Source organism: Dipodomys merriami, unplaced genomic scaffold, assembly GCF_024711535.1.
Source record: "Dipodomys merriami isolate MVZ:Mamm:240054 unplaced genomic scaffold, mDipMer1.0.p SCAF_114, whole genome shotgun sequence".
Lineage (NCBI taxonomy): Eukaryota > Metazoa > Chordata > Mammalia > Rodentia > Heteromyidae > Dipodomys > Dipodomys merriami.
The window spans coordinates 872,678-897,962 of record NW_027202427.1 but is presented as its reverse complement, the minus strand read 5'-3'; the positions used below and the strand labels follow the sequence as shown (position 1 = coordinate 897,962).

General features: G+C 56.7%; 1 protein-coding gene across 1 annotated transcript in view; it reads right to left on the bottom strand.

Moving 5' to 3' along the window:
- Positions 1 to 4,529: 4,529 nt before the first annotated feature.
- The window catches only part of LOC138822703 (sodium- and chloride-dependent GABA transporter 3-like), an 86,305-nt gene continuing 65,549 nt past the window's right edge, over positions 4,530 to 25,285 (bottom strand). Inside the window, exons 7-14 of the mRNA XM_070015565.1 lie at positions 24,091 to 24,194; positions 21,816 to 21,940; positions 14,250 to 14,362; positions 12,376 to 12,513; positions 8,536 to 8,638; positions 8,097 to 8,197; positions 6,906 to 7,076; positions 4,530 to 6,620 (exon numbers count right to left, since the gene is read on the bottom strand). Coding sequence (XP_069871666.1) covers positions 6,468 to 6,620; positions 6,906 to 7,076; positions 8,097 to 8,197; positions 8,536 to 8,638; positions 12,376 to 12,513; positions 14,250 to 14,362; positions 21,816 to 21,940; positions 24,091 to 24,194 — 1,008 coding nt within the window. The 3' untranslated portion in view covers positions 4,530 to 6,467. The remainder of the gene's footprint in view (positions 6,621 to 6,905; positions 7,077 to 8,096; positions 8,198 to 8,535; positions 8,639 to 12,375; positions 12,514 to 14,249; positions 14,363 to 21,815; positions 21,941 to 24,090; positions 24,195 to 25,285) is intronic.

Sequence of the window (25,285 nt, the reverse complement as noted above, 5' to 3'; positions counted from 1 at the left end):
TTCCCCGCCCCCCCCCGGCCCCCTTCCATGGGTGCAAGGACACCAGGACTTGGCCCACTGAGAGCCATGAGCAAGGAGCCTCCTCGCTGTTTCTTTCTCTCTTCCATCATGCCCAAGGAGCCTCAGACAGAAAGCCACAGAATGGCCCACAAAGCCACCCTGCCTCAGCTCCTTTCCAGCATTCCCAGGGAGGCTGGCTTCCAGGCTTCTAGAACATTCCCATGGGGTCCCTGACCAGACCTCCCACCCCTCACGCTCCCTCTTGCCATTTCTATCAACCACGGCGGTCCTATTTCATTCTCCACAACCTGTGCTTGTCACCAACCTTTTGGTGGCCAAGAGAGGATTAAACAAAAATAAACCCCAAACTCCATTGATTTTGTGCTATCATGTATGAAAGCAATAGATGTGCTTCATGAACAATTAGATGGTGCGGGAAACAAAAACAAAAAAAGGAGAAAACAAAAAGCAGCCCCGGGTGGCGGCAGTGGTGGCCGCTGAGCTGTGTCTGCCCACACTTGCGGACGTGGCTGCACCCGCGGGTGAGAGGTAGACTCAGCCCGAGAGTGAGGCAGAGGCCGGGGCACGGCCAGCGGTACCGAGGAGGGGCTGGGCTATTCCGGGGGGCACGGTCCAGTGCCAACGGGCTGCCCTGTGCTCTGCATGCTCCATCAGCATCTGTTACCACACACCAAGCTCAGAACTGTGGTAAGACTATTTCCAATGCTCTCTTTCCTGTTCATTTCATAAAATAAATGCCATGGGAATAACCATAGCTAAACAGGATGAATGCTAGTCCTCCTCCTCCTCCTCCTCCTCCTCCTCCTCCTCCTCCTCCTCCTCCTCCTCCTCCTCTTCCTCCTCCTCCTCCTCCTCCTCCTCCTCCTCCTCCTCCTCCTCCTCCTCCTCCTCTTCTTCTTCTTCTTCTTCTTCTTCCTCCTTCCTCCTCTTCTTTCTTCTCACAGGACCTTGTACTTGCTAAGCAGGTGCTCTACCACTTGAACCACCTCCCCTTAGCCTTTTTTTTGCATTATCTATTTTCCAGGAAGGATCTTTCAACTTTTGTTGAGGCCGGCCTCAGATGGTTAGCCACCTACCTCTGCCTCCCAAATAGCTGGGATTTAGGCACCTGGCACCAGGCCTGACTTATTTGTTGAGATAGTTCTTGCTACATGTTTGCCTGCTAATTACAGGGGTGTCTGCCAGGATAGGGTGGTGTCTCGGCATCATGTTTTGCCCCTCCCAGGAGGACATTCTAGACCCTTAATCTCCCAGAGGGTCTCTGCTCCAGGGAAGGCCTCACGGGCCTGGGTTTAGCAGCAGTGCCACCTGGTGGCCTATTAGCTGCCACCTAGGCAAGTGTTAGCCCAGAACCCTGGGTGCGAGAGCAGTGAGATGGGCACTGGAAGCTTGGGCGAAGCTGGGTGTGAGGGGCGACACTGGGGACTCTAGGTTGGATAAGTCAGCTTTGAACCGAACATTGGTCCGCACGGGGCCGGCCAGCTTCTCTTTGCTTCCGGGAGCCTGTGTGTGGTACATCTGGAGCTGGGGGCCGGGCCACAGTCTCAGCAGTTGAATGGAGGCCTGTACATCCACAGGCCCAGTGCCCGCTGGCTTCCCCCCCACTGAACCTCCTACCCCTGGAGGCTCCAACTCCTGCTCTGGTACAGCCACTCCATCTCCTTGGGAAGACGTTCAATAGGTAGGTGGAGCACATTTCCAGGATAGGAAACGCTGTGCTGTCTGGACCTGGGAAAGAATGTCCAGGAAACTGAGGACCCTTACCTGCCTAGGAAAGCCAAGTTCACAGAGTCCTTGGCCCAGGCCAACACACTCACCAGTCAGTGGTAGAGCTGATGGCTGGGCCTTCCCATGCTGCCAGTTGGACACTCATGTTTGCTGGACTCCCGTTTTGCCTGCCTCCAAGAGCACCTCCCTTGTTCTACCACCGCTCAGGCTTTTCCTCTGCCCCACAAAACCTCCTACCTGGAGGTGCAGCTGATGCTTCCCATCCAGCAAACCTTGTTCCAAGCCCTCCTCCATCACCCCGCAGGAGCCCCCATAGGTCTGACTAGAGTTTCACTGGTCAACTTGTTTAGTTTGTAAGTTTAGTCTCCTCAGATGGACCATGGGGTTACAAGCACCTCTTAGATTTGCTGTGGGTCTGAGGAGGTCAGTCAGGCACAAATCCAGAACACAGTAACTGCCCAATAAACAGTTACTTGGCTCAACCCTGGGCACTCAATTCCCTAAGTACCTGGTCCTTCCTACACTCTGCCTTGTGGTGTCTTCAGTGTGGTTTTGGCTCCTGAGCTTGAGTGAATGCTCTGAGAGTGGTGTGTGTGTGTGTGTGTGTGTGTGTGTGTGTGTGTGTGTGTGTGTTTGCATGCATGGTCCTCTTAGTATCCTACAGAGCAGGCCTTAGACCTTGCTCAAAAGGAAAAGGCAGAGAAATTGCATCTGCCACAAAGCCTTTTCCTGGCTGAGTAATGATGGCCCATTGCTTGGTAATGGGGTGAGATGGGGCAAGGATCTGGTTACAAGGAGAGAGTACACTGGAGTTCTAGGGGGTCTTCACCCAGCTACCTTCCTCTGGGTCTCATTTTGGTGCAGGGAGGCAGGCAGACTAGTTCAGAGCCATCACAGAGCTGGGGAAGGCTAGGAGCAGGAAGGCAGGATGGGTCCATCTCATGCACTTACCTGCATCCCGATGGCTTTGGAAACCTCTCCTCCTTACTAAGAAAAGCCTGTCCTATTCCAAGTCCAGTGATGCTTGGTATTTAGTAAAAGCCAGCTGAATGCATGGAAGGACTCATGTTCCCAAGGCTGCAGTTCTCAGCAGAATATTTCATCTCTAGTGTCTAGTCTCCTCCACCACTGCATAGGAAAACTACTTGGGACAGGTAGGCGTTGTCCAAGGTTCCCTCCTTTCTCTGCTTAAATGCATTGTCTAATAGAGCTAGGTTGCAGAGCCTGGGTTTTGCCAGCAGGGGCCGCCAGCACACACTACAGTCCAGTGGTCTAGTGGTCTAGTAGGCAAATTCATTCCTCATGTCGGCTCTGAAATCTGCAAATTATACTTTCTGGGAAACACGGAGACCGATATTTCTGTGTTAGCCTCTTTTTTTGTTGCAGGCACCTACTTAATACACAAGGACTTTGTAAGGCCACGAAAGGTTCACACAGACTGAGATAGGGGATTTCAAGAAAGGAGCTGACCAGACAGACAAGAGCAGATGGTGTGAGATAATTTTACTGTACAGGACCAAACACACTTGTGGTCTTGAACAGACATTCAGAAACCTCACATACAAAGTTAGAGATGGTGTGTGCGTGCGTGTGTGTGTGTGTGTGTGTGTGTGTGTGTGTGTGTGTGTGTGTGTTCATCCTAAACAATGCCACAGATACTCTGGAACCTCAGGCACTATTCATTCAGGATGAGGATATTCAGGGAGAATCTACATCTTCACCATTGCCACTCAGAGCTCAAAAGACCTTCAGAATTACCCTGCATCAGGTAACGGGAGCTGTGAAAGCTGAGGCTGGCAGGGCAGACCCTGAATCCCTCACCTGGGCTGACAGCCTTCCCACTCATCTCTTCTACTGTTCCTGGGGTCCACCTACCAGAACAGGTACCTGAACTTCACAGAAGCCATCTCTGCCTCTATAAGGTGGCAGTTCCTTGGAACACAGGAGAAAGAAAGGCTTAATGATTAAGGAATACAGGCCAGGTGGGTCTTGATTCTTTCTGGTCCCACTGTTGACTAGATGTGTGACTGGGAAAATTGGCTTCTCAGTGGCTTAATAGAACTGATCTGTAAGATGGGAGAAGTATAAACAAATATAGTCATAAATAAGGTGGGGCCATATATTGTAAAGACCTGCTGTGAGGCGTGAAGAGAATAGTTCATGAAGCATCAAAGAAGACACTGGCTTTCATGAAGTGGCTTGCAAATGCCATATGAACAGCAAACACATGAAGGAAAGGAAGCAGAGTGCATCTCCAAAATACAGTAGCTTCCAATGGGTTTCTAACTGATAGTGTTCATTGGAGATGACAGCCTCTAAATATGAACCACAGTGGCTTGGCAGGCATGCCATGGGAATATTAGATCCCCCTCCCCCCCAAAAAAAACCCAAGCTGGGCAGTGATGGCTCATGCCTGTAATTCTAGCTACTCAGGAGGCTGAGATCTAAGGTGGCAGTTCAAAGCAAGCCTGGGAAGGAAAGGCCATGAGACTCATCTCCAATTAACCACCAGAAAACTGGGAGTAGCACTGTATCTCAAGTGGTAGAGCGCTAGCCTTGAGCTGAAGAGCTGAGGGACAGAGCCCAGGCCCAGAGTTCAAGCCCTATAACTGGAAAGAAAAAACAAAACAAAACAAAACAACCCCAATGAATGCTACCCTGCTAGGCATAACCAGGCTGGAGTTTGCTCATTTAAAAATGAGTAAGCAGACAATCTTGTACCCTTTGGATCCCCAATAAAGGTGTTCATAGTGCAAAACAGTACAGCCTTTTTTCATTTTTTAATAATACTGTAAATATCTCAGAAAGGATGTATTGTTTCTAATGAATATCAAAAAATTCATCACAATGACACATTTCCCTGCCCCACGCAGCCCACCCCAGCTCCCCCCTAAAGTTACCCAAATCCTAGTAGGAAATTAAAAAAACAACAACAAAAAAGACCAAAAACAAAACCCAGAACCACAGCTTCCCTCCTCCTCCCCCGTGAGTAGTGTTAAAGTGTCAAGGGTTAAGGGCCACATGTACGACACAGCGTCCTTTGAAGACCTCAGGAGCCCGTCCGTCCCTCTGTCCAGGAGGGAGTCGGTGGTGAGGACCCATAGCAGCAGTGGGCAGGCCCCTGGGGTGGGAGGATAGCTGGCAGGGACCAACCACCAGGCAGGACATCTCAGGGAGACGCTGGCCTTCCCTACCTGAAATCAACTGGGCAGACCCAGGCTGGGGCACCCTGTGCAGCAAGCACAGGCTTCCCGTGGACTGAGGACGGGGAGGACACGGGATGGATGGGACACACACGACCGTGACAGGACAATGCAGCCTTGGCTTGGAGAAGGCTCACAGTTCTATCACACGAAATGAGAACCAGAAAGAGGAGGAGCACGAGCAGGCCCGGCCCAGCCTAGCACGAAGGAGCCAAATACAGGCTGAATGGAAAAGCCAATGAGGAGGGAAGAGAGCTTGGCCAGAGAGGTCTGAGGCCAGGCTGGAGGTGCCATTCAGCTGCCCATGAACCCCAAGTCCCCCCGGGGAAGAGCTGGGAGGGGGGACCCAGCTTTCCCCACTCTGGTGGAAGTCGAGGCTTCCTGGGCCCTGATGACAGAGACATGGCCGGCTCCATGCAGGGGCAGGCAGGATGGGAGAGAGGAGGCAGGCAGGGGGCTCCAAGAAGAATAAGAGGTGGCTAGGGGACGGAGCGAAGGGACCTTAGACTGAAACCAGGCCGGGGCCTTGTCCCTGCATTTCCTGAGCCAGGGCAGCTGCAAGGAGGGAAGCTGGCCATCTCTCAGTCCCCCAGGCCACCCCAACCTCTGCCCAGGAAGGAGGGGCCAGCATCCAGGGAGGTCAGCCAGGAGGGCCAGATGCAAGGAGACCCTGCCTCAAGAGCTGGGGCTGGCCGACCGGGCAACAGAAGCGAGGTCAAACTGGTTTCGGGGAAAGCACACATGGCCACAGGCAGGTCATTCTGTGACAGACTGGCTTGAAAAGAAGCAGGTGGGGGTGGGGCCAGCGGGGGAGGGAGGCTGAGAGGATGCTCTGGTGCCTTTAAGAAGCAGCCAAGGTCATGGGAGTTCCCAAGGTCGAAGGCTAGAGCCTCAGGGAGATCACCCATTCCAGTCCCTCCTCCAAGTCGGGAGGCAGGGAAACTGAGTCAAGGGAGGGGCAGGGCAGGGCTGGGCTCACTGAGTGATCTCAGAGGCCAGAGGTGGGTGGGCATTTTCCTTTGCTGCCTGGGACCTGGCTGTAGGGAAAAGGAGGGGGTTCAGCAGAAAAGCTGCCCCTGGGCGCAGGGCACGCAGGGCACGGGGAAGGGCAGCTGCGGGTGGCTGGAGACGGAAGAGGAAGGCGCGGCTCCCAGCCCACCCGCCACAGCCCAAGGCCAGATGCTGGACAATATGACACAGGAGCCCTAGAAAATGTGGGTTAGGACCACGCCGGGACAGGGACCCGCTGGCTGGTCATCGCACGGAATCTCCTCGCTGTGAAAGCTGTCCACGGTCACTGGGGGGGGGGGGGGGTGAGGTGAGGGTGTGGCTTCAAACCAGAGTGTACAGTGGCTGGCTGGAAATTAACATGTTAATAACATCCTGTGCAAAGGAGAAGCCCCTACCATTAGGTGAGATTTCAGTTCTTCATTTACACACGTGGGGGGGATGGGGAGGGGGACGGAGGGGAAGGGAGGGGGAGGGGGCAGGGGCATCCAGGAGGCGGGCAGCAGCTCAGAAGTGCGTCTCCTTCTCTGTGATGGTGGAGATGGTGCCGTCGCCCTTGACCTTGGCCTCACAGTCATTAACCAGCATCGTCCTCGGGCCCGCCCCCAGCTTGCCCCGCATCTTCAGATCTGCACTGGGGATTGTCAGCTTCCGGAGTTTCTGAGGGTGGAGAGGAGAATGAGTGAGTGGGCTGGGCTGGCTGGGGATGGGAGGGGGACCATGCAGCCTGGGGCACAGTCTGGGTCTCCCTGCCAAGCTGTGCCGCTGGCCCTCACCTCAGGCAGCGTGGGGCGCAGGGCCCCGTGGGGCCCCCCTCAACCACTGGCCCTCACCTCGGGCAGCGTGGGGCGCAGGGCCCTGCAGGGCCCCCCTCAACCACTGGCCCTCACCTTGGGCAGCGTGGGGCACAGGGCCCCGTGGGGCCCCCTCAGCCGCTGGCCTCACCTCGGGCAGCGTGCCCTCTGTCTTCCACAGCTTGACGCAGACCCAGAGCGGGATGCACAGCATGGAGGACAGGGCCATGAGCCAGCCGATGCCGTAGCCCCAGGCGGGGTAGGTGTACAGGTTGTTGTACTTCAGGGGCCTGTACTTGACCAGGAAGAAGATGAAGATGCCCTGTGCCGAGAGAGGAGAGCCGGGCGGAGTCTCAGGGCTGGCCTCAGCCCTGGCCGGACAGGCCCAGGCTTCCCCACCAGGCTGCCCTACGCGACTGGGACCCGAGCCTCAGCCTCACGGAGACCAGCCTCACCCCAGCCCCTGCCCTGAGAATGTAGTATTTCCCTAGCTACTTCTGGCAGCTGGCTTTGATCAATGACCTTTAACGGACTCAGTCAGTCTCCGTGCCAACAAGTGCACCAAGCACTGAGGGTGTTTTCACCCTCCCTTCCTTTCTCCCTCCCTCCCTTTGGTACCAGACTGAACTCAGCACCCGAAGCTTACAAGGCAGGTGCTGCACCACCTGAGCTATACCTCCAGCCCCCTTTTGCATTGGTCAGTTTTGAGGATGGGTCTTCCTTTATGCCGAGGCTTCCATCTTTCTATTGTGCGACCCTGCCTCACTATGGATTAGTACGCACCCCTGAGCCTAGCCACCATGCACCTCTGTAGCTGGGGCAACAGGCATGCACCATGGCACTCAGCCAGTTGTTAAGATGGAGTCTCTTGAACTTTTTGCCCAGGCTGACCTCATACTGCAACCCACACAATCAGGCTCATAGGAAAGAGCTGCCCCATCTGGCTTCCTTTCTTTTCTGTCTTTTGAATTAACCATAGTTTCACCAAGACCTCTCTGTGACCTGGCCCCAGCTCTGTCGTCTTCTCAGTGATACTTTTTCTCACTCCTAGAACCTTGGTCCCCACGGACGGAGGAATGCAGCTCATGTGTGTGTGTGTGTGTGTGTGTGCGTGTGCGCGTGCGCGCATGTGAGCGCCCACATGCACAGAAGCTGAGACCCTGAGAAGATTCGTTCACGATCACCCTTAAAAATGGCAGCAGAGCTGGGACCCGAGTGACCCTTGTTGGGCGTCGGGGGCCTGGGGAACAGGGGTCCCGGAAGGGCCTGTCTCCACCCGGGGGGGGGGGGGCTGTGGCTCAGAGGAGGGGGCAGGGGCTAGAGGTGGTCCTGAAGGACTCACCGCACAGATTCCGGGGGTCACCACCTTCCAGCACCACTTGATGAGTGACAGCGGCCGGTAGCCAATCATGTCCTCGATGTTATCATAGAACCGGTTGCTTCCTGTGCCGTGGAGGAAAACACAGGCAGGAGACTGAGCGGAGGTGGCCAAGCTCCCGGGCCCCTTCCCGACCCCAGGATCTTCTTCAACACCCCAACTTGCCGCAGCTGAGCCCAGGGCTGTGGTTTGGGTCGGAGGGTTCTGGTAGGTCGGCCTGGAAAGGCTTGCTCGCCTGGGCGGAGCTATGGGGTGAGGGGCATTAGCAGGCCATGACAGCACGGGGGGCCGTGGAAAGGGGCCCAGAAGTCCCTGAGGAGAGGAGGGAGGGGCTACGGGCTAGAGGTCCCCCCAGCCCCCCCCCCCCAGGTCCCAGGAGCCCGGCCGCCTGACCCCCGCTCACCGTACACCCAGCCGATGCACACGCACTCGAAGATGGCCACGAAGAGGAGGCACATCCCGCTGGCCGCGTATGAGTCGAAGAGCTGAAAGATGTACATGCCGCCCTGCGGGGTGGACAGGCAGATGGACACATGGGACAGCCTCGGGGAGGGCCCCTGCTCTGCTCTGTGGTTACCGTCGGCCGGGGGCCGAGCTCTGCAGAGCCACACCCGGGTGCCCTGGTCCCGGGCCTCTGGGGTGGCCTGGGGACAGTGGCAGTGGTCTCCCATCACACGCCTGTCCCCGGCCAGCTGCCCAAGGTCGAGAGGCTATGTGGGAACCTCTCTCCTGGACAGATGGCTGTGGGCCTCCAGCCTCCGGCCTCCCCTCCCCAGTCCTTCAGCATACCAGCCTCCTGAGAGCCCTTCCTGCCACACCACTCTCTAGTGTGCAATCACCACTGCTCCCCTCAGCCTGGCAGTCAGGTCATCGTCTTCCTCCCTTCCTGTTCACCCCTGCTCACCAGCCACCTGCAGCAGATGCGGGGCGGGTGAACCTCGCACGGAGAGTTCCTTCCGAGCCCACAGGAATGCTACCGTCTCCAAGAGGCCCTCCCCAGAAGACTTGCTCTTTCTTTGTGTCTTTAGAGTGCAATGTCTAGCCTCTTAAAAAAAAACAAAAACCCCAAGTGGCCCTGGCAGCTGGCCTGCTAGCTCCACGCTCCCTCTGGGCAGGGCAGGCATAGAGTAGGTGCACAATTAATCTTTGGGAGGTGAAGATGGCCCTCTGTACTAACCTCAGCTTGAACACATTTGCACATAAACACAGCATCTATACCAGCACCTGTGCTATATAGCCTTGTGTCTTTGTCCAAGAACTTCCCACACAGCATGGTACAGGGACTGGTGCTACTGCATTTCCGCTGTGTTCCATGGTGAGCCATCCAGAGATGGTGTGAGTTCATGGGAGGACCTTGGTTGTATGTAAATGCTGCACTATGCCGTGTGAAGGCGGGAGCGTCTGCAGCCTTGGTGTGCAGGATGTCTTGACTGACTGTATGTGGAGGTGTGTATACAGGTGTCTGGGCTCTGTGAGGGATCTGGCAGCTGTGAGCTTGGCTGATGGGCTGAGCCAGGAAGGGTGTCTAGGAGGATGGTGTCTAGGAATTGGGGGTGGGGGAGGAGGGGGGAGCTGAGCTGCAGACACAAGAAGAGCCAGGATCTGTACTGGAAATCTCCATCACACACCAATGGGAGGAATGAAATGAAAGCAGCAGGAAGGATCTGATGGTGGGCTAGGCTGCCTGGCCCCTCGTGAGCCTGCCAGGGGGGCTTACTTGGAACACCCCCTGCCCCATCTTCTATTCTGCATGGGCAGCATGGCCTGGGATCGTGGAATAACGGCCACAGAGAACACAGGTGAGAAAAGGGGGCGTGGCGTGACTTCGGCTGCCGACCAGAGGGCGCAGGCCCCTTGGGGTCCCACAGACCTGATCCACGGCTGTTGGGGACACAACTCTGAGGCCCGGTCTACAGACTTTCTGGAAGACACTAAAAACCCACATTTTCTTTTTTTCTTTTCCTTTTTTTTTGTCGGTCGTGGGGCTTGAACTCTGGGCCTGGACGCTGTCCCTCAGTTCTCCAGCTCAAGGGGAGCGCTCTACCACTTGAGCCACAGTGCCACTTTTGGTTTTCCGGTGGTTTATTGGAGATAAGAGTCTCACGGACTTTTCTGCCCGGGCTGCCTTTGAACCGCGATCCTCAGATCTCAGCCTCCTGAGTAGCTAGGATGAAAGGCGTGAGCCACCGGCGCCTGCCTAAAATCCACACTTTCATGGGAACTTTTTCTCTAAGTGTTGGCAACTTTTTCACCTTCTTAAAAAGCACAGTGGGTGGAAGTGGCGCTGTAGCTCAAGTGGTAGAGCGCTGGCCTTGAGCTGAAGAGCTGAGGGACAGTTCCCAGGCCCAGAGTTCAAGCCCCACGACCGACAAAAAAAAAAAAAAAAAAAAAAAAAAAAGCACAGTGGGTGACACGCAGCGGGCCCTGGGCCGTGCGGGACTTTGCCTGTGAGAACTGCCGTGGGCACAGAGTCTTGAGCACCGGGGCTCAGCTGGCATACCCCTGGTTTGGCTGAGTTAAAACTCATCACTGCTGGGCACCAGGGGCTGAGACCCATCATCCTAACTGCTCAGGAGGCTGAGATCTGAGGATCGCATTTCCTGCCAGCCTGGGCAGGAAAGTCAGAGAGACCCTCCTTCCTAAGTAACCACCCAAACAGCCAGAAGTGGTGCTGTGGTTCAAGCGGTAGAGCACTAACTTTGAGCACAAAAACTCATGGATAGTGCTTAGGCCCTGAGTTCAAGCCGTAAGACGGGCACAAAAACGAACGAACTCAAAGTAGGCACAGACTCCATGATCCTGGTTGGCAATCAAGAGGATCAGAGCTCAAGGCCAGCACAGGCAGACAGTGAGATCCCATCTCAGAGAACATAAACCGGGGTGTGTGTGTGGTGTACACACCTGCCATGCTGTTTGGAAAGCGTGTGGTCCAGGTGGACCCCAGAAGATCCTAGCTGAAAATCCACTCAGAAAGGGCTGAGGATGTGCCTCAAAGGGTAAGGCACCTGTCCAGGAAGCACAAGGCTCTGAGTTAAACCTCAGGGCTATAAAATACACACCAATGTTCATCCTACGAACGTTGTGCATTAGAGATAGAACAAAGAAACCTTTATGCAGCGCTTCACTGGCTTGTAGTGTTTGGTCAACACGGGGCCCGGGATGGGATGGAAGTCTCCCGGGACTGTGCGCCCAGCGACCTTGTAGTGGTCAGTACTTGTGATGTTTGCACAACAACAAAACTGCCTAATGTGAGCCTCAGAACGCATCTCTGCCGTTAAGGGATGAAGCCTGTCCGGGTATTGCTTTAACCGCTTCCTCCGTCCTAATCCCCTCTGATCCTGCCTGGAGTGATTAAAGGCAGGCACTGGGCGATCCAGCCAGCAATTACCAGCAAGGCCGAGGCTGACGTGTGTGGTGTGCGGCCCATGCCTGGGTCCTGATCCCTGGGGGCTTGGCTGGCACACCTCTGTGACAAGTGACACATTTGGCTTTCTGAGTTAAAGCTCAAAGCTGTGGGGCGCTGGTGGCTCACGTCTGTAATCCTAGCTATTCAGGGGGCTGAGATCTCTGGGGATCTTGGTTCCAAGCCAGCTTGGATGGGGAAGTTTGAGAGACTCCTATCTCCAATTAACCACTACAAAAGCAGTCAAGGGAGCTGTGACTCAAGTGCTAGAACGCCAGCCTTGAGTGGAAAAGCCCAGCTAGAGAATGAGGCCCTTGAGTTCAGGCCTCTCAGTACTGACACACACAAAGCACACCGATTATCTCTGTGTACACGAGGAGAGGTGACAAATGTCACCTTCACAAGACACCTAGGTGAGGGAGGATGAGGTGGGGTAGCTGCAGGGGAGAGAAGCAAGGTTTTAAGGTGGGGTGTGTGTGTGGAGAACCATTCCTAGCCTGCAGGGACAAGGGGAGGGGTGCACACGGAGGGCTGGGGTTGAACAGATCCTCGATGCCACACAGGGACGCAGTTCAGGGCCCTCGACACCCGTCAGTTCCCTTGGGACCATGGTGCCCGTGTCCTGGTCCCCTGGGCGCCCCCAGCAGCTTCCTGTGGCCCAGCACGGGCAGAGGTTGGATCCTGTGCTCAAGGCCACAGATGGTGTGCACGTGACCCTTGCTGGAGGAGCGAGCTGAGCAGCAGAGAAGGTTCTAGACCCGCCTGGGGTCACTCAGCCAGGCAGTTCCCGGGCAGGGGGTTGACGTGGGAGCCTGGCGTGGCGCTGGCCCTGTCACTCACCTCGGTCAGCATCACCAGGCCCAGGAAGTAGGAGACCACGGACAGCGCCAGGATGAGCAGCTCCCGCCGGTAGCCCCTCCGGAACACCTTGGGGTACATGTCTACCACGGCGGTCACCAGGCTTTCCACACACACAAACTGGTGGGGAGACACGGGTGGGCGGCCTTGGCTGAGTGAACCCAGGGAACAGATACAGACACCCCGCGGGCAGGGCGGGCCTGTCTCCTCCTCCACGCAGTGAGCAGTGAGCGTGGGACCGCCGCTGACCCCCGGGGGCAAGGCCGCTCAGGGAGGGGATGAACCGGGTCACGCAGCACGTGGCGTGCACGTGGGAACTGTGGTCTAGCGCCCCAGGCTCCGCCCCTTCTCCCCGAGTGCCTGCTGCAGGTTCCGGGGTTACCAAGGCCCAGCCGCGGCCCGGGCATCTCATCATCCAGGAGCTCAGAGCGAGGGGGGGGGATGGTCAGTGTTCCCAGCCTCTGCCCGGTGGAGGGCAACTGAGGGGCAGCAACATCCACCTCCGTTGCCCCGGGACAAGGAGGCCCAGAGCCTGGCTGTGATTCAGGCCATCCGCTGCACAGGCTGGACTGTGAGCCGGCGCTGCGCAGCCGCACTGTCTGGTGCCTGGTTGGGAGGTTCCCTTCCTGGACCCCTAGGAATTGCTTTCGGCTGCCCAGGAGGGTGACATCTGCCCTTTATGTGTACACGAGGTGCACAAGGCAGAGGGGCAGTGGCCGCTCAGGGTCACGCAGCTGGTGAGATGCATGGAACCGGGCCTCTCCAGCCCTGCCTGACTCAGTGCCCGGCTGCCCACTGTCCCCAGCCAGGGCTGGCCCGGCCAGCCTCGAGAATGGCGAGGAGGACGCTGGGAGGACCCTGCGGTGGGGTGAGGGGCGGCTGGCCTGCAGGGAGGTCCCGGCAGCGCACAGCACCTCGAGTCCTTTAAAATGAGGGGGGCAACACAAAGGACCCCAGCCCAGAGGATGATGGGGACCGCGTGCAGCCTGGGGCCCCTGGGCCAGACAGCCGCGCCGTCTCCCGTCCGGCATGGCTGCTGACCCCGCTCCCTGCAGGGCTCCGGCCTGGCAGCCAAGGGAAGATTATCAGCAAAAACACCTGGTGTGCCGCTCGGCTTAGCAGTTTCCGGGGAACGAACGGCTCAGGGAAAGAAATCCCCTGCGGCCCGCGGCCCGTGACAGACACATCCGTCACGGGGCTCGAGGCAGCAGCCCTGCCCGGCTGGGCCCTGAAAGTCTTAGCCCTCAGCTGGGAGTGCTCGGGGTGGCTTCCCAAGCCTGGGCCGTCTCTGCCCCTGCACCCCCCCCCCCCCCCCCCCGCACACCACACACCGCACAGCACCAGCTGCCAGGCCACAGAGGAGGAGGCGGGGGCACGGGGCAGAGGGCGTGGCGATGCCCAAGTCACCAAGAGCTGGCCACACGGGCACAGCAGGTGGCAGAGGAAGCCATGGCACACAGGCAGGGGTGGGGTGCTGAGGGAGCGTCATGGGAACCCCCGCTCCGGCCACACACAGGCCGAGAGAGGAAGGGGCTGCCTCTGCCTGTGTGCAGACATTGAAAACGGCCCAGGCGGGGAGGTCTCCGGGAAGGGGTGGAGGGCCCTGAGCTGATGTGTGTGGCGACCGGCTGGAGGCTGGGGGCAGGCAGGGGGGGGACCTGCTGACTGGAACCGGAGGGGGCATCAGACCACGGGCAGGGTCTCCCCCACCTCTCCCTCCTCCCAACCCTCCCCCCTCCCCTCCCCACCTCTGCCCATCCCCCACTCCACGTCCCCACCACACTCCTGTCCCCTCACAGCCTCTCCCCCATACCCCTCCTGTTGCCTCTCCTCCATCCCCTTACCCATCACCTTACCTGACTGTCCAGGCCCAGGAAGATGAGCATCATGAAGAACAGGGTGGCCCACAGCGGAGACAGAGGCATCATGGTGACAGCCTTGGGGTAGGCGATGAAGGCCAGGCCGGGGCCTGGGGAGGAGAGAGATGCTCACTACAATCCAACATGGGGCTCCAAACAGGGGCCTGGGTACCAGTCTCTGTAGCACAGCCTTGGGAGCCTCACGGTTCAAATCCTGCTTCTACTCAGTGGCCCAAACCTCTGTTTCCTTTGCTAAAGAGTAGTGACAAAAGGTTGTTTTGGGAATTCAGCAGGTCTTTACTTTAAGAGCAGCTTTATTGCTCTTCACGTGGCTTATGCCTGTAATCCTAGCTGCTTTGAGATCTGAGGATCGAGATTTGAAGCCAGCCTGGGCAGGAAAGTCCAGGAGGATCTTACCTCCAACTGACCTTCCAAAAGCGTGGAAGTAGAGCCATGGCTCAAGTGGTAGACACTAGCCTTGAGAGAAAAAGCTAAGGGATCATGCCCAGGCCTTGAGTTCAAGCCCCGGTATAGGTGCGCATACACGCACTCACGCACACACACACTCAAGCAGTTTTATTAAGGCAGAATGACAACGTGCATACAGCAAGCACCAGTTGGCGCACACCATTGTTCAGAGAACCTTGCAGGTACGCAGCGCTGCCATCAGGAGGCAGGGCACTGTGCCATCTCTTCCCTGCTTCTCCACCCCACTCCCCAGTTCCCAGCACAAGAATCTTGGGATTTTTTTTTTCTTCCCCACCCTTTGATTAGTTTTGCCCATTCTGCTCAAGATGGAAGTTCTGGGGTACTGCATGCTTATGCGCTGCACTTTCTAGGAAACTGATTTCAAAGGCAGTCCATTTCCTAATCTCATAGCGATGGATACGAAGGCCAGACAGAGGCTCCAGAGCCTTGCCAACACTGGCTGCTGGCAGCCTTTGGAGTCTGGCCCTCATGGCAAGTGTGTGGTGTCACCATTTTGGTTTCACTCTGCATTCCTTATGGTGGTGAGTGTCAATCCATGCCGAGTGTCCATTTGTATGTCTTCCTGTAGGCCTCTGCCTGCTCTCTATTGGGTCATCTTTTTATCCACTTGGGAGAGTTCTTCATACACGTGGAATAGAAGACCTTTTATTTTTAGCAGAGGAGGTGTCATGTGTTTCTCTCAGGCTGTGTAGTTTTCCTTTTCCTGTTTTTATGGTCTTGTGGAGAGCAGAAGTTTAAATGGAGCCAATTGTTGCCAGCATACAAAAATACTGTGGACTTTTACTTGTTGATCTTGTAGCCTGTAACCTCTATTTTTGTAGATTTTTCCCCAGGGTTTTATATGGTCCATCTCGTGGTATGGATATGATGGTTTTTAGTCCTTCCTCTCTAATCTTACAGCCTTTTATTTTTCATGTTTTATTGCATTCTCTAGGATTTCTAATACTGTGAGGAATACAAGCAGAGCCTGAAGACCTTGTGTTTTCGTTTTAGAAGAAAACCTTTGAAATTAGCATTGGTACAAAGCCATGAACTAAACCACAGCTCTTATTTAGAACCGGACAGCTTTCCTCCTCTGTCCCAAGATCCAGGTCAGGACCCCGCACTGCTCTTTCTGGTCACATCGCTTTGGTCTCCCCTAAGCTACAGTACCTCCTCAATCTCATCTTTCATGAATGTCTCAGTTTGGATGAATACTGGTCATTGTTTTACAGGAAAGTCTCAATGTGGGTCTGATCTTTTTTGTGTATGACTGAAATCATGTATTTTTTTTTTTTTTACCAAAATAATCACAGGGACACACCAGCCATCTCCACCGTAAAGTGACTGCTTCTCATGTAACTGTCAACGTCTTTCTTGGTGGTGGGAGTACATTGAGATGGTGAGAATATCCTGTTCCACGCGAACTTTGAGCCCCCGATCCCTGTGCCAGGGGAGGCCAGGTGGCATGGTGCTCAGGACCTCAGGACTCGGCTAGCATTGTGCCCAGTGGGATCTGGTTTCTTCTTTGCTGCCCGTCCTCTCCCCTCCCCCCCCGGGCATACATTTCCACTGTGATACATTTACACCTGTAGGAGTGATCTGGGTGTGGTATATTCTTTGGGTTCCAATACCATTGCTATTTATTTTGCTGCCCAAATGGTTCCAGGTTTGATTTCTGGTCTTGTCTTTAGGTTGATTTCTTGTCCTCTTGACATGCCTCCAGCCTTTTTTTTTTTCTTTTTTAATTCTGAGCACGTCATATTTCCTGGCACCACTAGGAATGGCATCGTGGTGTGTTGCCTGAGCCCCAGAATCAGTGGCATCTCTGGGGAGCACTGGTGTCCTTGCTTGGAGAATAGTGTTCAGAACAAGAGCTGGGAGCTGGGTATGTCCACACGGTGGGGTTTCCCGGCTGCTGGGTCTTCCCTGCACACGAGGTGAGGGAGCGTGTGTGCTTGTCCACACGCATGCCAACATCTGTACACGTATTAAACCATGAGCGCCTGCATGCAGACCCCTCACGCGCTGGCAGGGGACTGATACCTCTAGCTCAACATTTAGAAAGTCTGCCTTACTTGTTTCTAACTGCTTTCACAGCAGAAGTGCCGTAACTACCCTAGCTACCTGCTTATTCAACACTGATACTCGCAAACACAATATTGTAGAATTGGTCATCTATGTCCCTGCTTTAGCACAGTTCTAGTTCAGCTACTTTTTAAAAAAAATCTCTAGTCTCAGAACCCAGTCAACATCTGGCTCTTGGATGTTTCTTAGGTCAGCCGGGCACCGGTGGCTCACCCCTGTGGTCCTAGCTAGCCAGGAGGTTGAGCTCCAGAGGCCCACAGTTTGAAGCTAGCCTAGGCAGTGAAGTCCTTGAGACTCAATTTCTAACTGCCAGACTAGAGGTGTTGTTCAAATGGTAGAGCACCTGCCTAGGAGACTGCAAAGCTCTTGAGTTCAAGTCCTGGTTCCATCAAAAGTAAACCAAGTTTCTGAAGTGAGTTTTTCTTCCCCAGGCCCCTCAGAGTGGGTATATGATTCATTTGTCTTTAGCAACACTAATTAGGTTCCTTTATACTAGTTGTGGGGTTGCACCCACAAAAGTGATGGTTATTTAATATGGGCGATATGTGAAATCTTTAAGAATCAAAGCTTAAAAAAGTATTCCTAAGGGCTGGGAAGGTGGTTCCGTGGTAGAGTGCTTGCCTTGCATGCCTGAGGCCCTGGATCCGATTCCTCAGCACCACATAAGCAGAAAAAGCCAGAAGTGATGCTGTGGCTCAAGTGGCAGAGCGCTAGCCTTGAGCTGAAGAGCTGAAGGACAGCGCCCAGGCCCAGAGTTCAGGCCCCACGATCATCATCATCATCATCAACAACAACAACAAAATGCTCCTACTACTTCTCAGCTCCCTTCCTCCCTCCTTCCTACCATTGTCATAGTTCATTCTCTCTGAATTTCTTTTGCACAAACCAGTGTTTTCTTACATCCCCTTCTTCCTCACAGGAGAAATAGAATTGCTTTTTTGACCCCTGCCTACACCCTCTGAGATAGGGTCTTGTGGTAGAATCCGAGCTAGTTTCTAATTCTCCAGGCCTCTTCCTCAGCCTCCTTGGTTCTGGACTTGCAGGGGTACACCATCACATCTGGCTGAACACATATGCTGCATTGAAAAAAACCCAAACACACAAAAACCGCCACTACCCCGCATTACTCTTATTCTTAGTTGTACTTGGGTGTCAACTTTTTTCCTGGAGGCTCTTTTGAGATCTACATCTTATATGCTGAAATGGGGTTTCCATGGCTGCGATTTGCAAGGCGACCTAGGCTCCGTGGCAAGGTTCTTGTCTCCTCATGAGCGTTACGACGGCGAGGTGGCTGCCTGCTCTCTGTCTGTGGCTGCCTGCTCTCTCTCTGTGGCTGCCTGCTCTCTCTCTCTGTGGCTGCCTGCTCTCTCTCTCTCTGTGGCTGCCTGCTCTCTGTCTGTGGCTGCCTGCTCTCTGTCTGTGGCTGCCTGCTCTCTGTCTGTGGCTGCCTGCTCTCTCTCTCTCTCTCTCTCTCTCTCTCTCTCTCTCTCTGTGGCTGCCTGCTCTCTCTCTCTCTGTGGCTGCCTGCTCTCTGTCTGTGGCTGCCTGCTCTCTGTCTGTGGCTGCCTGCTCTCTCTCTCTCTCTCTGTGGCTGCCTGCTCTCTGTGGTACCCCCGCCTCTGTCCTGTGTCAGATGCTTGATCCTTCTTTCCACTGGAAGCCCAGAGCTCGTGGAGCTCTTCAGGGTGTCTTTGAGTCAATCCCTGGGGTTCACTTTCCCCAGTCCCCGAGCAGATCTCTGGATTAAGATCCAGCTCCTTACCCCTGAAGCGTCCTTGCATGACAGTTCTAAATACTAGCACCATAAGCATTGTTTCTTCTTTGCTTGTGATCCCTTTCTGTGTGGGGGGTCATTTTCAGTGTTTTCTTCCGTCGTTTTGTTCTCGTGGCTGCCTTCCTGTCTTTCTTCAAGGTCCCCGGAAGGCTTTCCGCTGGCCCCTGCCATGCGGTCTCCCTGTGCCAGAGTCCGTGTTCCGTGCTTTCCTGGTCATGCGTTCCCCTGAGTTCAGTCAGTCCTCCTCATTTCTTCCCGTTCATTTTCTACCTCTAGTTACCTTGTTTTTTAAAAATGTCAGTCCTGGGGTTTGAACTCAGGGCCCAGTACCTGCTAGGTAACCACTCTACCCCCTGCAGCATGCTCTCCGTCTTTTGTGACGTCAGGTCTCATGTTGTTTTCTTTGTCCTGGTGACCCAGATGGTGACTATCCTACATACACCTTCTGTGTAGCCATGTACCACAGGGCCTTGAGCACGCTAGGCAGGCACTCTACCACTTGAGCCATGTTCCCAGCCTTGTGTTTTTTTTTTTTTTTTGTCGGTCGTGGGACTTGAACTCTGGGCCTGGGCGCTGTTCCTCAGCTCTTCAGCTCAAGGCGAGTGCTCTACCACTTGAGCTACAGCGCCACTTCCGGTTTTCTGGTGGTTTATTGGAGATAGGAGTCTCACGGTCTCTCCTGCCGGGGCTGGCTTTGAACCGCGATCCTCAGATCTCAGCCTCCTGAATAGCTAGGATTACAGGCGTGAACCACCAGCGCCCGGCCCCAGCCTTGTGTTTTATAGGGATCTTTTGGTTTGTTTTCTGTTGGTCATGGGGCTTGAACTCTGGGCCTGGGTGCTGTCCCTGAGTTCTTCAGCTCAAGGCAAGTACTCTATCACTTGAGCCACAGCACCATTTCCAGTTTTCTGGTGGTTAATTGGAGAGTCTCGTATCTTTACAATAAAAATATAATAATAATAATAATAATGAGTCTGCAGACTTTCCTGCCTGGGCTGGCTTTGAACCGTGATCCTCAGATTTCAGCCTCCTAAGTACCTAGGATTATCAGGCGTGAGCCCCCAGCTCCCGGCTGTTTTGTAGTGTTTTGTGTGCCATCCTCAGGCTCACTAACAACCTGAGCTGGCCTTGAACTTGTGAGCCGAGCCTCCTGCCTTGCCCTCCCCGCACCTGGGATTACAGGTATGCACACAATGCTCCACTAGACTTTTTTTTTCTTATGCCAGACCTGGGGCTTGAACTCAGGGCCTGGGTACTGTCCTTGAGCTTTCACACTCAAGGCTAGCACTCCACCACCTTGAGCCACAGCTCCACTTCTGACTTTTGGCAGTCAATTGGAGAGAAGAGCCTCATGGGCTTTCCTGGCTGGGTTGGACCACGATCCTCAGGTCTCGGCCTCCTAAGTAGATAGGATTACAGGTGTGAGCCACCAGCGCTGGCACCACCGGGCTTTTTTGTAAGTGAAAGCCCTGCACACACTCACCTGAGCTTAGGGTGTAAGCCCACCTACCATGGAAATGCATGTAGTTCTTCACATGTGTTGTATGTTCCCCAACCCCCTCACCGTGTCAGGCCGGGCCTTGCACACCCACTCTGCCCTAGCACACAAGTCACCCTGCACTTCAGTCTGTGATACCCACAGTGACTCTGCACCTACAGCAGTGAAGGGAGGCAGGCTCTCCAAGCAGAAGAGCGGCATGCACAAAGGCCCTGTGGTAGAACTGAGACAGACTCTTGAGGTGGGCCGCGCGGGGATGGAGAGAGGATGGGGGGGTGGGGGAGGGCAGGCCCTGGGAGCTCAGCACCGTGGGTCCCGTGGACTCTGTTTGGAGAGACCAAGGACAGGAATGGTCATCCGAGAAGGACAGGTGGGTGGAGAAGGCAGAAGGGGGCAGAGAGCTGGTGAGAGACCCCCTGCAGCCCCTCCGTGAGCGGGGCTGGGGAAAGGAGGGGCCTGAGGAGCTGGCTCAGGAGTGAGGCCAGGTCCCCATTTCCTGCTGGGATGCTGGACCCCGGCGGGGCGGGGGGGGGGTCAGGGCATTCCGGCCACGCTGTGCTCACCCTGGTCACCCCCCCGCCCCGCCCGGGCACCTGCCACGCTGTGCTCACCCTGGTCTCCCCTCCCCCCCCACCCGGGCACCTGCCACGCTGTGCTCACCCTGGTCACCCCCCCCCCGCCCCGCCCGGGCACCTGCCACGCTGTGCTCACCCTGGTCTCCCCTCCCCCCCCGCCCGGGCACCTGCCACGCTGTGCTCACCCTGGTCTCCCCTCCCCCCCCGCCCGGGCACCTGCCACGCTGTGCTCACCCTGGTCGCCCCGCCCCGCCCCGCCCGGGCACCTGCCACGCTGTGCTCACCCTGGTCGCCTCGCCCCGCCCGGGCACCTGCCACGCTGTGCTCACCCTGGTCGCCCCGCCCCGCCCCGCCCGGGCACCGGCCACGCTGTGCTCACCCTGGTCTCCCCCCCCCCCGCCCGGGCACCTGCCACGCTGTGCTCACCCTGGTCGCCCCCCCCCCCACCCGGGCACCTGCCACGCTGTGCTCACCCTGGTCTCTCCGCCCCGCCCGGGCACCTGCCACGCTGTGCTCACCCTGGTCTCCCCTCCCCCCCCGCCCGGGCACCTGCCACGCTGTGCTCACCCTGGTCGCCTCGCCCCGCCCGGGCACCTGCCACGCTGTGCTCACCCTGGTCGCCCCGCCCCGCCCCGCCCGGGCACCGGCCACGCTGTGCTCACCCTGGTCTCCCCCCCCCCGCCCGGGCACCTGCCACGCTGTGCTCACCCTGGTCGCCCCCCCCCCCGCCCGGGCACCTGCCACGCTGTGCTCACCCTGGTCTCTCCGCCCCGCCCGGGCACCTGCCACGCTGTGCTCACCCTGGTCTCCCCTCCCCCCCCGCCCGGGCACCTGCCACGCTGTGCTCACCCTGGTTGCCCCGCCCCGCCCGGGCACCTGCCACGCTGTGCTCACCCTGGTCGCCCCGCCCCGCCCGGGCACCTGCCACGCTGTGCTTACCCTGGTCGCCCCCCCCCCCGCCCGGGCACCTGCCACGCTGTGCTCACCCTGGTCTCCCCTCCCCCCCCGCCCGGGCACCTGCCACGCTGTGCTCACCCTGGTTGCCCCGCCCCGCCCGGGCACCTGCCATGCTGTGCCCATCCTGGTCTCCCCTCCCCCCCCGCCTGGGCACCTGCCACGCTGTGCTTACCCTGGTCGCCCCGCCCCGCCCGGGCACCTACCTGACTCGGCCACCTCTGCAATGGGCACACCCTGCTCATATGCCATGAAGCCCAGGACGGAGAAGATGGCGAAGCCGGCCACGAAGCTGGTGCCGCTGTTCAGGCAGCACAGCATGATGCAGTCCCTGGGGGAAGCGGCGAGAGGGAGGCGAGAGGGAGGCGGGTCAGAGCCCGGAGCTGGCCGGACAGGGGGTGTGACCCCCATCCTGCGGGAGCGCCCCCCTCCCCCGTCCTCACCCCTCCTAGGGAGGCAGCTTCCACTAAGGGCATGGACTTGCTCTTGCTGCCCGGAGCTAAAGTCATCTTCTCTAGCCAGCCCGGGGCTCCTCTTCCTCCTGCCTCCGACCCACAATGCACTGCGCTTTCCTCCGTGGTCAAAGCCATGCGGAGACTCTCATCTCTCTTCTCCCTACACCATGCTTTTATTCAGGTCACACTGAGGCCGCTGGAGATGGACACCCAGTGGCCTCCAATGACCCCGAGGGGAGCTGGAGCTGCGGGAGCTGTGTCTGGGCCCCGGCTGTCCCTGAAGGATGTGCTTTGGCCTGTGCCCACGGGCTCCTGCTCACCGTCAACAGGAAGCCGGGCTAACAGGCTGCCCTGGGCCTCCAGCGACATGCGATCATCCAGCCGGCCTCATCCCTGTCTATCTTCCTTGGGGAGGGGGGTTAATCTCCCACCCCACTGACTTTGGGCTGAGCCACATGATGGGTCTTGGACAAGGAGACATTAGCAGATATGACACAGAGTGCCTTCAGTTGAGCCCGCCTAACTGCATTTGTCCTTTATAATCTCTGATTTTCCACAGGAGGGAAGAGCCCTCCAGGAGAGCCGCTGTCCCCAGAATGTGCTCACTGGAGCAGATTTGAGCTCAGCACCGAGCCCGGGGAAAAGCTTTCCCGGCTGACCAGCGATCTTGGGAGCAGTGAAAACAAGTAATTGCTTGCATTGGTTTTCAGCCCCGAAGCCTGGCACTGTCTGTGACAGAGCATTATCGTGGCACAAATGCCTGATACAGATCCCCTGAATGGGCTCCTCGACACTGTGAGCATGCACTGGTAGATCCAAGGATGCCATCTGCAAATCTGCTTCAAGGGAACTCAGCTCAGGCCAGGCAAGGGCCAAGCTGGGGAGGAATCTGCCCCTGTGCCCTTCCTCAAGTTTCAGGCCACGTGGCCATGAGTTATTCAACTGAAGAGATAGGAGGAGCTGGGGGAAAGCATTTTCTTCATGCTTTGGTTGTTCTAGAATTTTCTTCTCTTCCTTCTTCTCCTCCTTCTTTTATTCCAGTGCAGGGAATTGAACCTACAGCCTTGCAGTGCAAGGCAAAAACTCTGCTTTAGCCATGACACCAGTCTTTGTTTTTATTTCATGTTCTTGAGATAATGTCTCCCCATTTTTGCTCAGGGAGGCCTTGTGCCTTCTGAGTGGCTGGAATTACAGGCATGCACTACCATGCTTGGCTCCTGTATGGTTCTTGAGATCTACCCTAAAGCCTGAAGATGGGGGGGGGGGCAGACTCCAGATCTCAGCCAACTGCTAGCAAAGTTGGAGGTGTAAGTCTAGTAAACTCAGATACCCTCTGGGGGCTAAACAAAGCCAACCCCCTTCCCCCTTCCCCCCACCCCCACCCGTAAGAAGACTTGCAGAGCCTGAAGAGCAGAGTTGTCAAAGACAAACATTTTAGTTTCCACCCAGTCTCCTATGTGGGTCTCTTGAGTGACTTCCCCACGCCTCAGGGACAGAGCCACAGAAAGGCCCCCCGAGGGCCTGAGCATGGCCCCCACAGGGCCCATCTGTGAAGTGGGGTGCCCATCCCCCCCTTCCCCAAGGCCTTATGGGACGGCACTGGAGAGGGCTTATGTAAGGAGTGCTTTGAAGTCAGCAGGAGCCGGGAGGTCAGGCGGGATTTGCGCCCCCTACACTCAGCCTGGCTGGGCTGGAATGATTTGGAAACAGAACAGAAAACAGCCTCTGTGTTTGCAGTGTCACCAGGGCATCTGCTTTCTTCCTGACCAGAGACACAGAGTGAGAGGCGGGAAGGGGAGGCTGCGCTGGGTGGAGGAGCAGGGGCTGTGGGGAAGGCGGGCTCCGGCCCCCCAGCTGTGAAGGCTCTGACCACATCTGGCATGGGGTGGGGTTGGGGGCAGAAGGCCGGCTTGGTGGTGGTGACCCCTGTGGCAGGTGTGGATGAGGTTGATGCGCAGCCCGTGAGCTGCGGTGGAGTGAGCGGCCGTGGGGGGGGGGGGAGCCGGGGCACAGAGGTGGGGCTCACCTGTAGCAGTTGTTGTTGTAGTTGTTGTAACTCCCCAGAGCGGTCAGGCAGCCCAGGCAGATGGCGTAGGAGAAGAAGATCTGCGTGCCCGCGTCCACCCACACCTGCGGGACGGAGGGGAGACATGGGCGCGGAGAAGAAGGAACTGTTTCCCCAAGTGGAAACGATGAATTTCAGAACAACAGTAAGTGCTTGGGTGTTTAGGCCTCGGGCTCCAGCTGTGTGGCCTGCGACAAGCTCCTTAGCCTGTCCCTGCAGGTCAGGGAAGGAACTTTCCCGCAGGACGCGGGGCGGGCCGGTGCCTGCTCAGCCCTGAGCGCCAGTCCTGCTCAACCCCTGGGGGCGCTCCTCTGCATCCCGGCTTCCACCGGGAGTTCGCCCACTCCCCTCAGTCTGACAAAGACGGAGGAGGACAGCGTGACACACTCCACGGGCTCAGGATGGCCTTTCTAGCACTGTCCCTGGGGCTGGCTCTGAGCCCAGCCCCCACAGTACTGAGGAGAATGTCTGCCGCAGACAGCAGGTGAAGCTGTGCTTAGGCAGAAGCAGGGCTGGGGGCGTGTCAGGTACAGACTCCCGTGCCGGGCACCTTGAGCCTTCCTACAGCACTGAACTCAGTGCTCTCGGCGGTCCTAGGCAGCCACCTTTGATAGCCGTGGAGACAGAGGTGAGTCCCACGGCCAAGATCACACGGCTGGGCAGGGGTGAGGACAAATCTACAGCGATGCAGCCTATCCGGTCCTGGAGTTTTGGGGAGCAGCCTCGGCCTCCAGTGCTGAGCCTCGCCCCCACAGCAGGCCTCCCTTCCGAGAGCAGATCCAACAGCCTCTGCTCGGTTGCCAGCAGTAGCAGGGCAACAGTGGCTGTTTTTTTTTTTAACTTCTCTGGCTCTGCCTCAGTTTCCCCACTGCTCCCCACCACCTCCCCTTCCCACAGGGCCACATGCGACGCCCGGGGCACAGGACTGTCCACTGGTGTTTTGAACACCAGTGTCAAGCGCGCGGCTGACCGAGTTGGTCTTAGGATGTTCCATCTCTAGTCTATCAGCCCCCTGCCCCCTTTTTTCCTTAAATCATTTGGATTGCTGTCATTTCAAGTGGGAAAACGTTAACTGACAGCAAATTGTTTTTCACTGATACCATCTCTTCGATGGCATAGGAACCCTTCATAATCAAACCTGATGCGTGGACCAGCA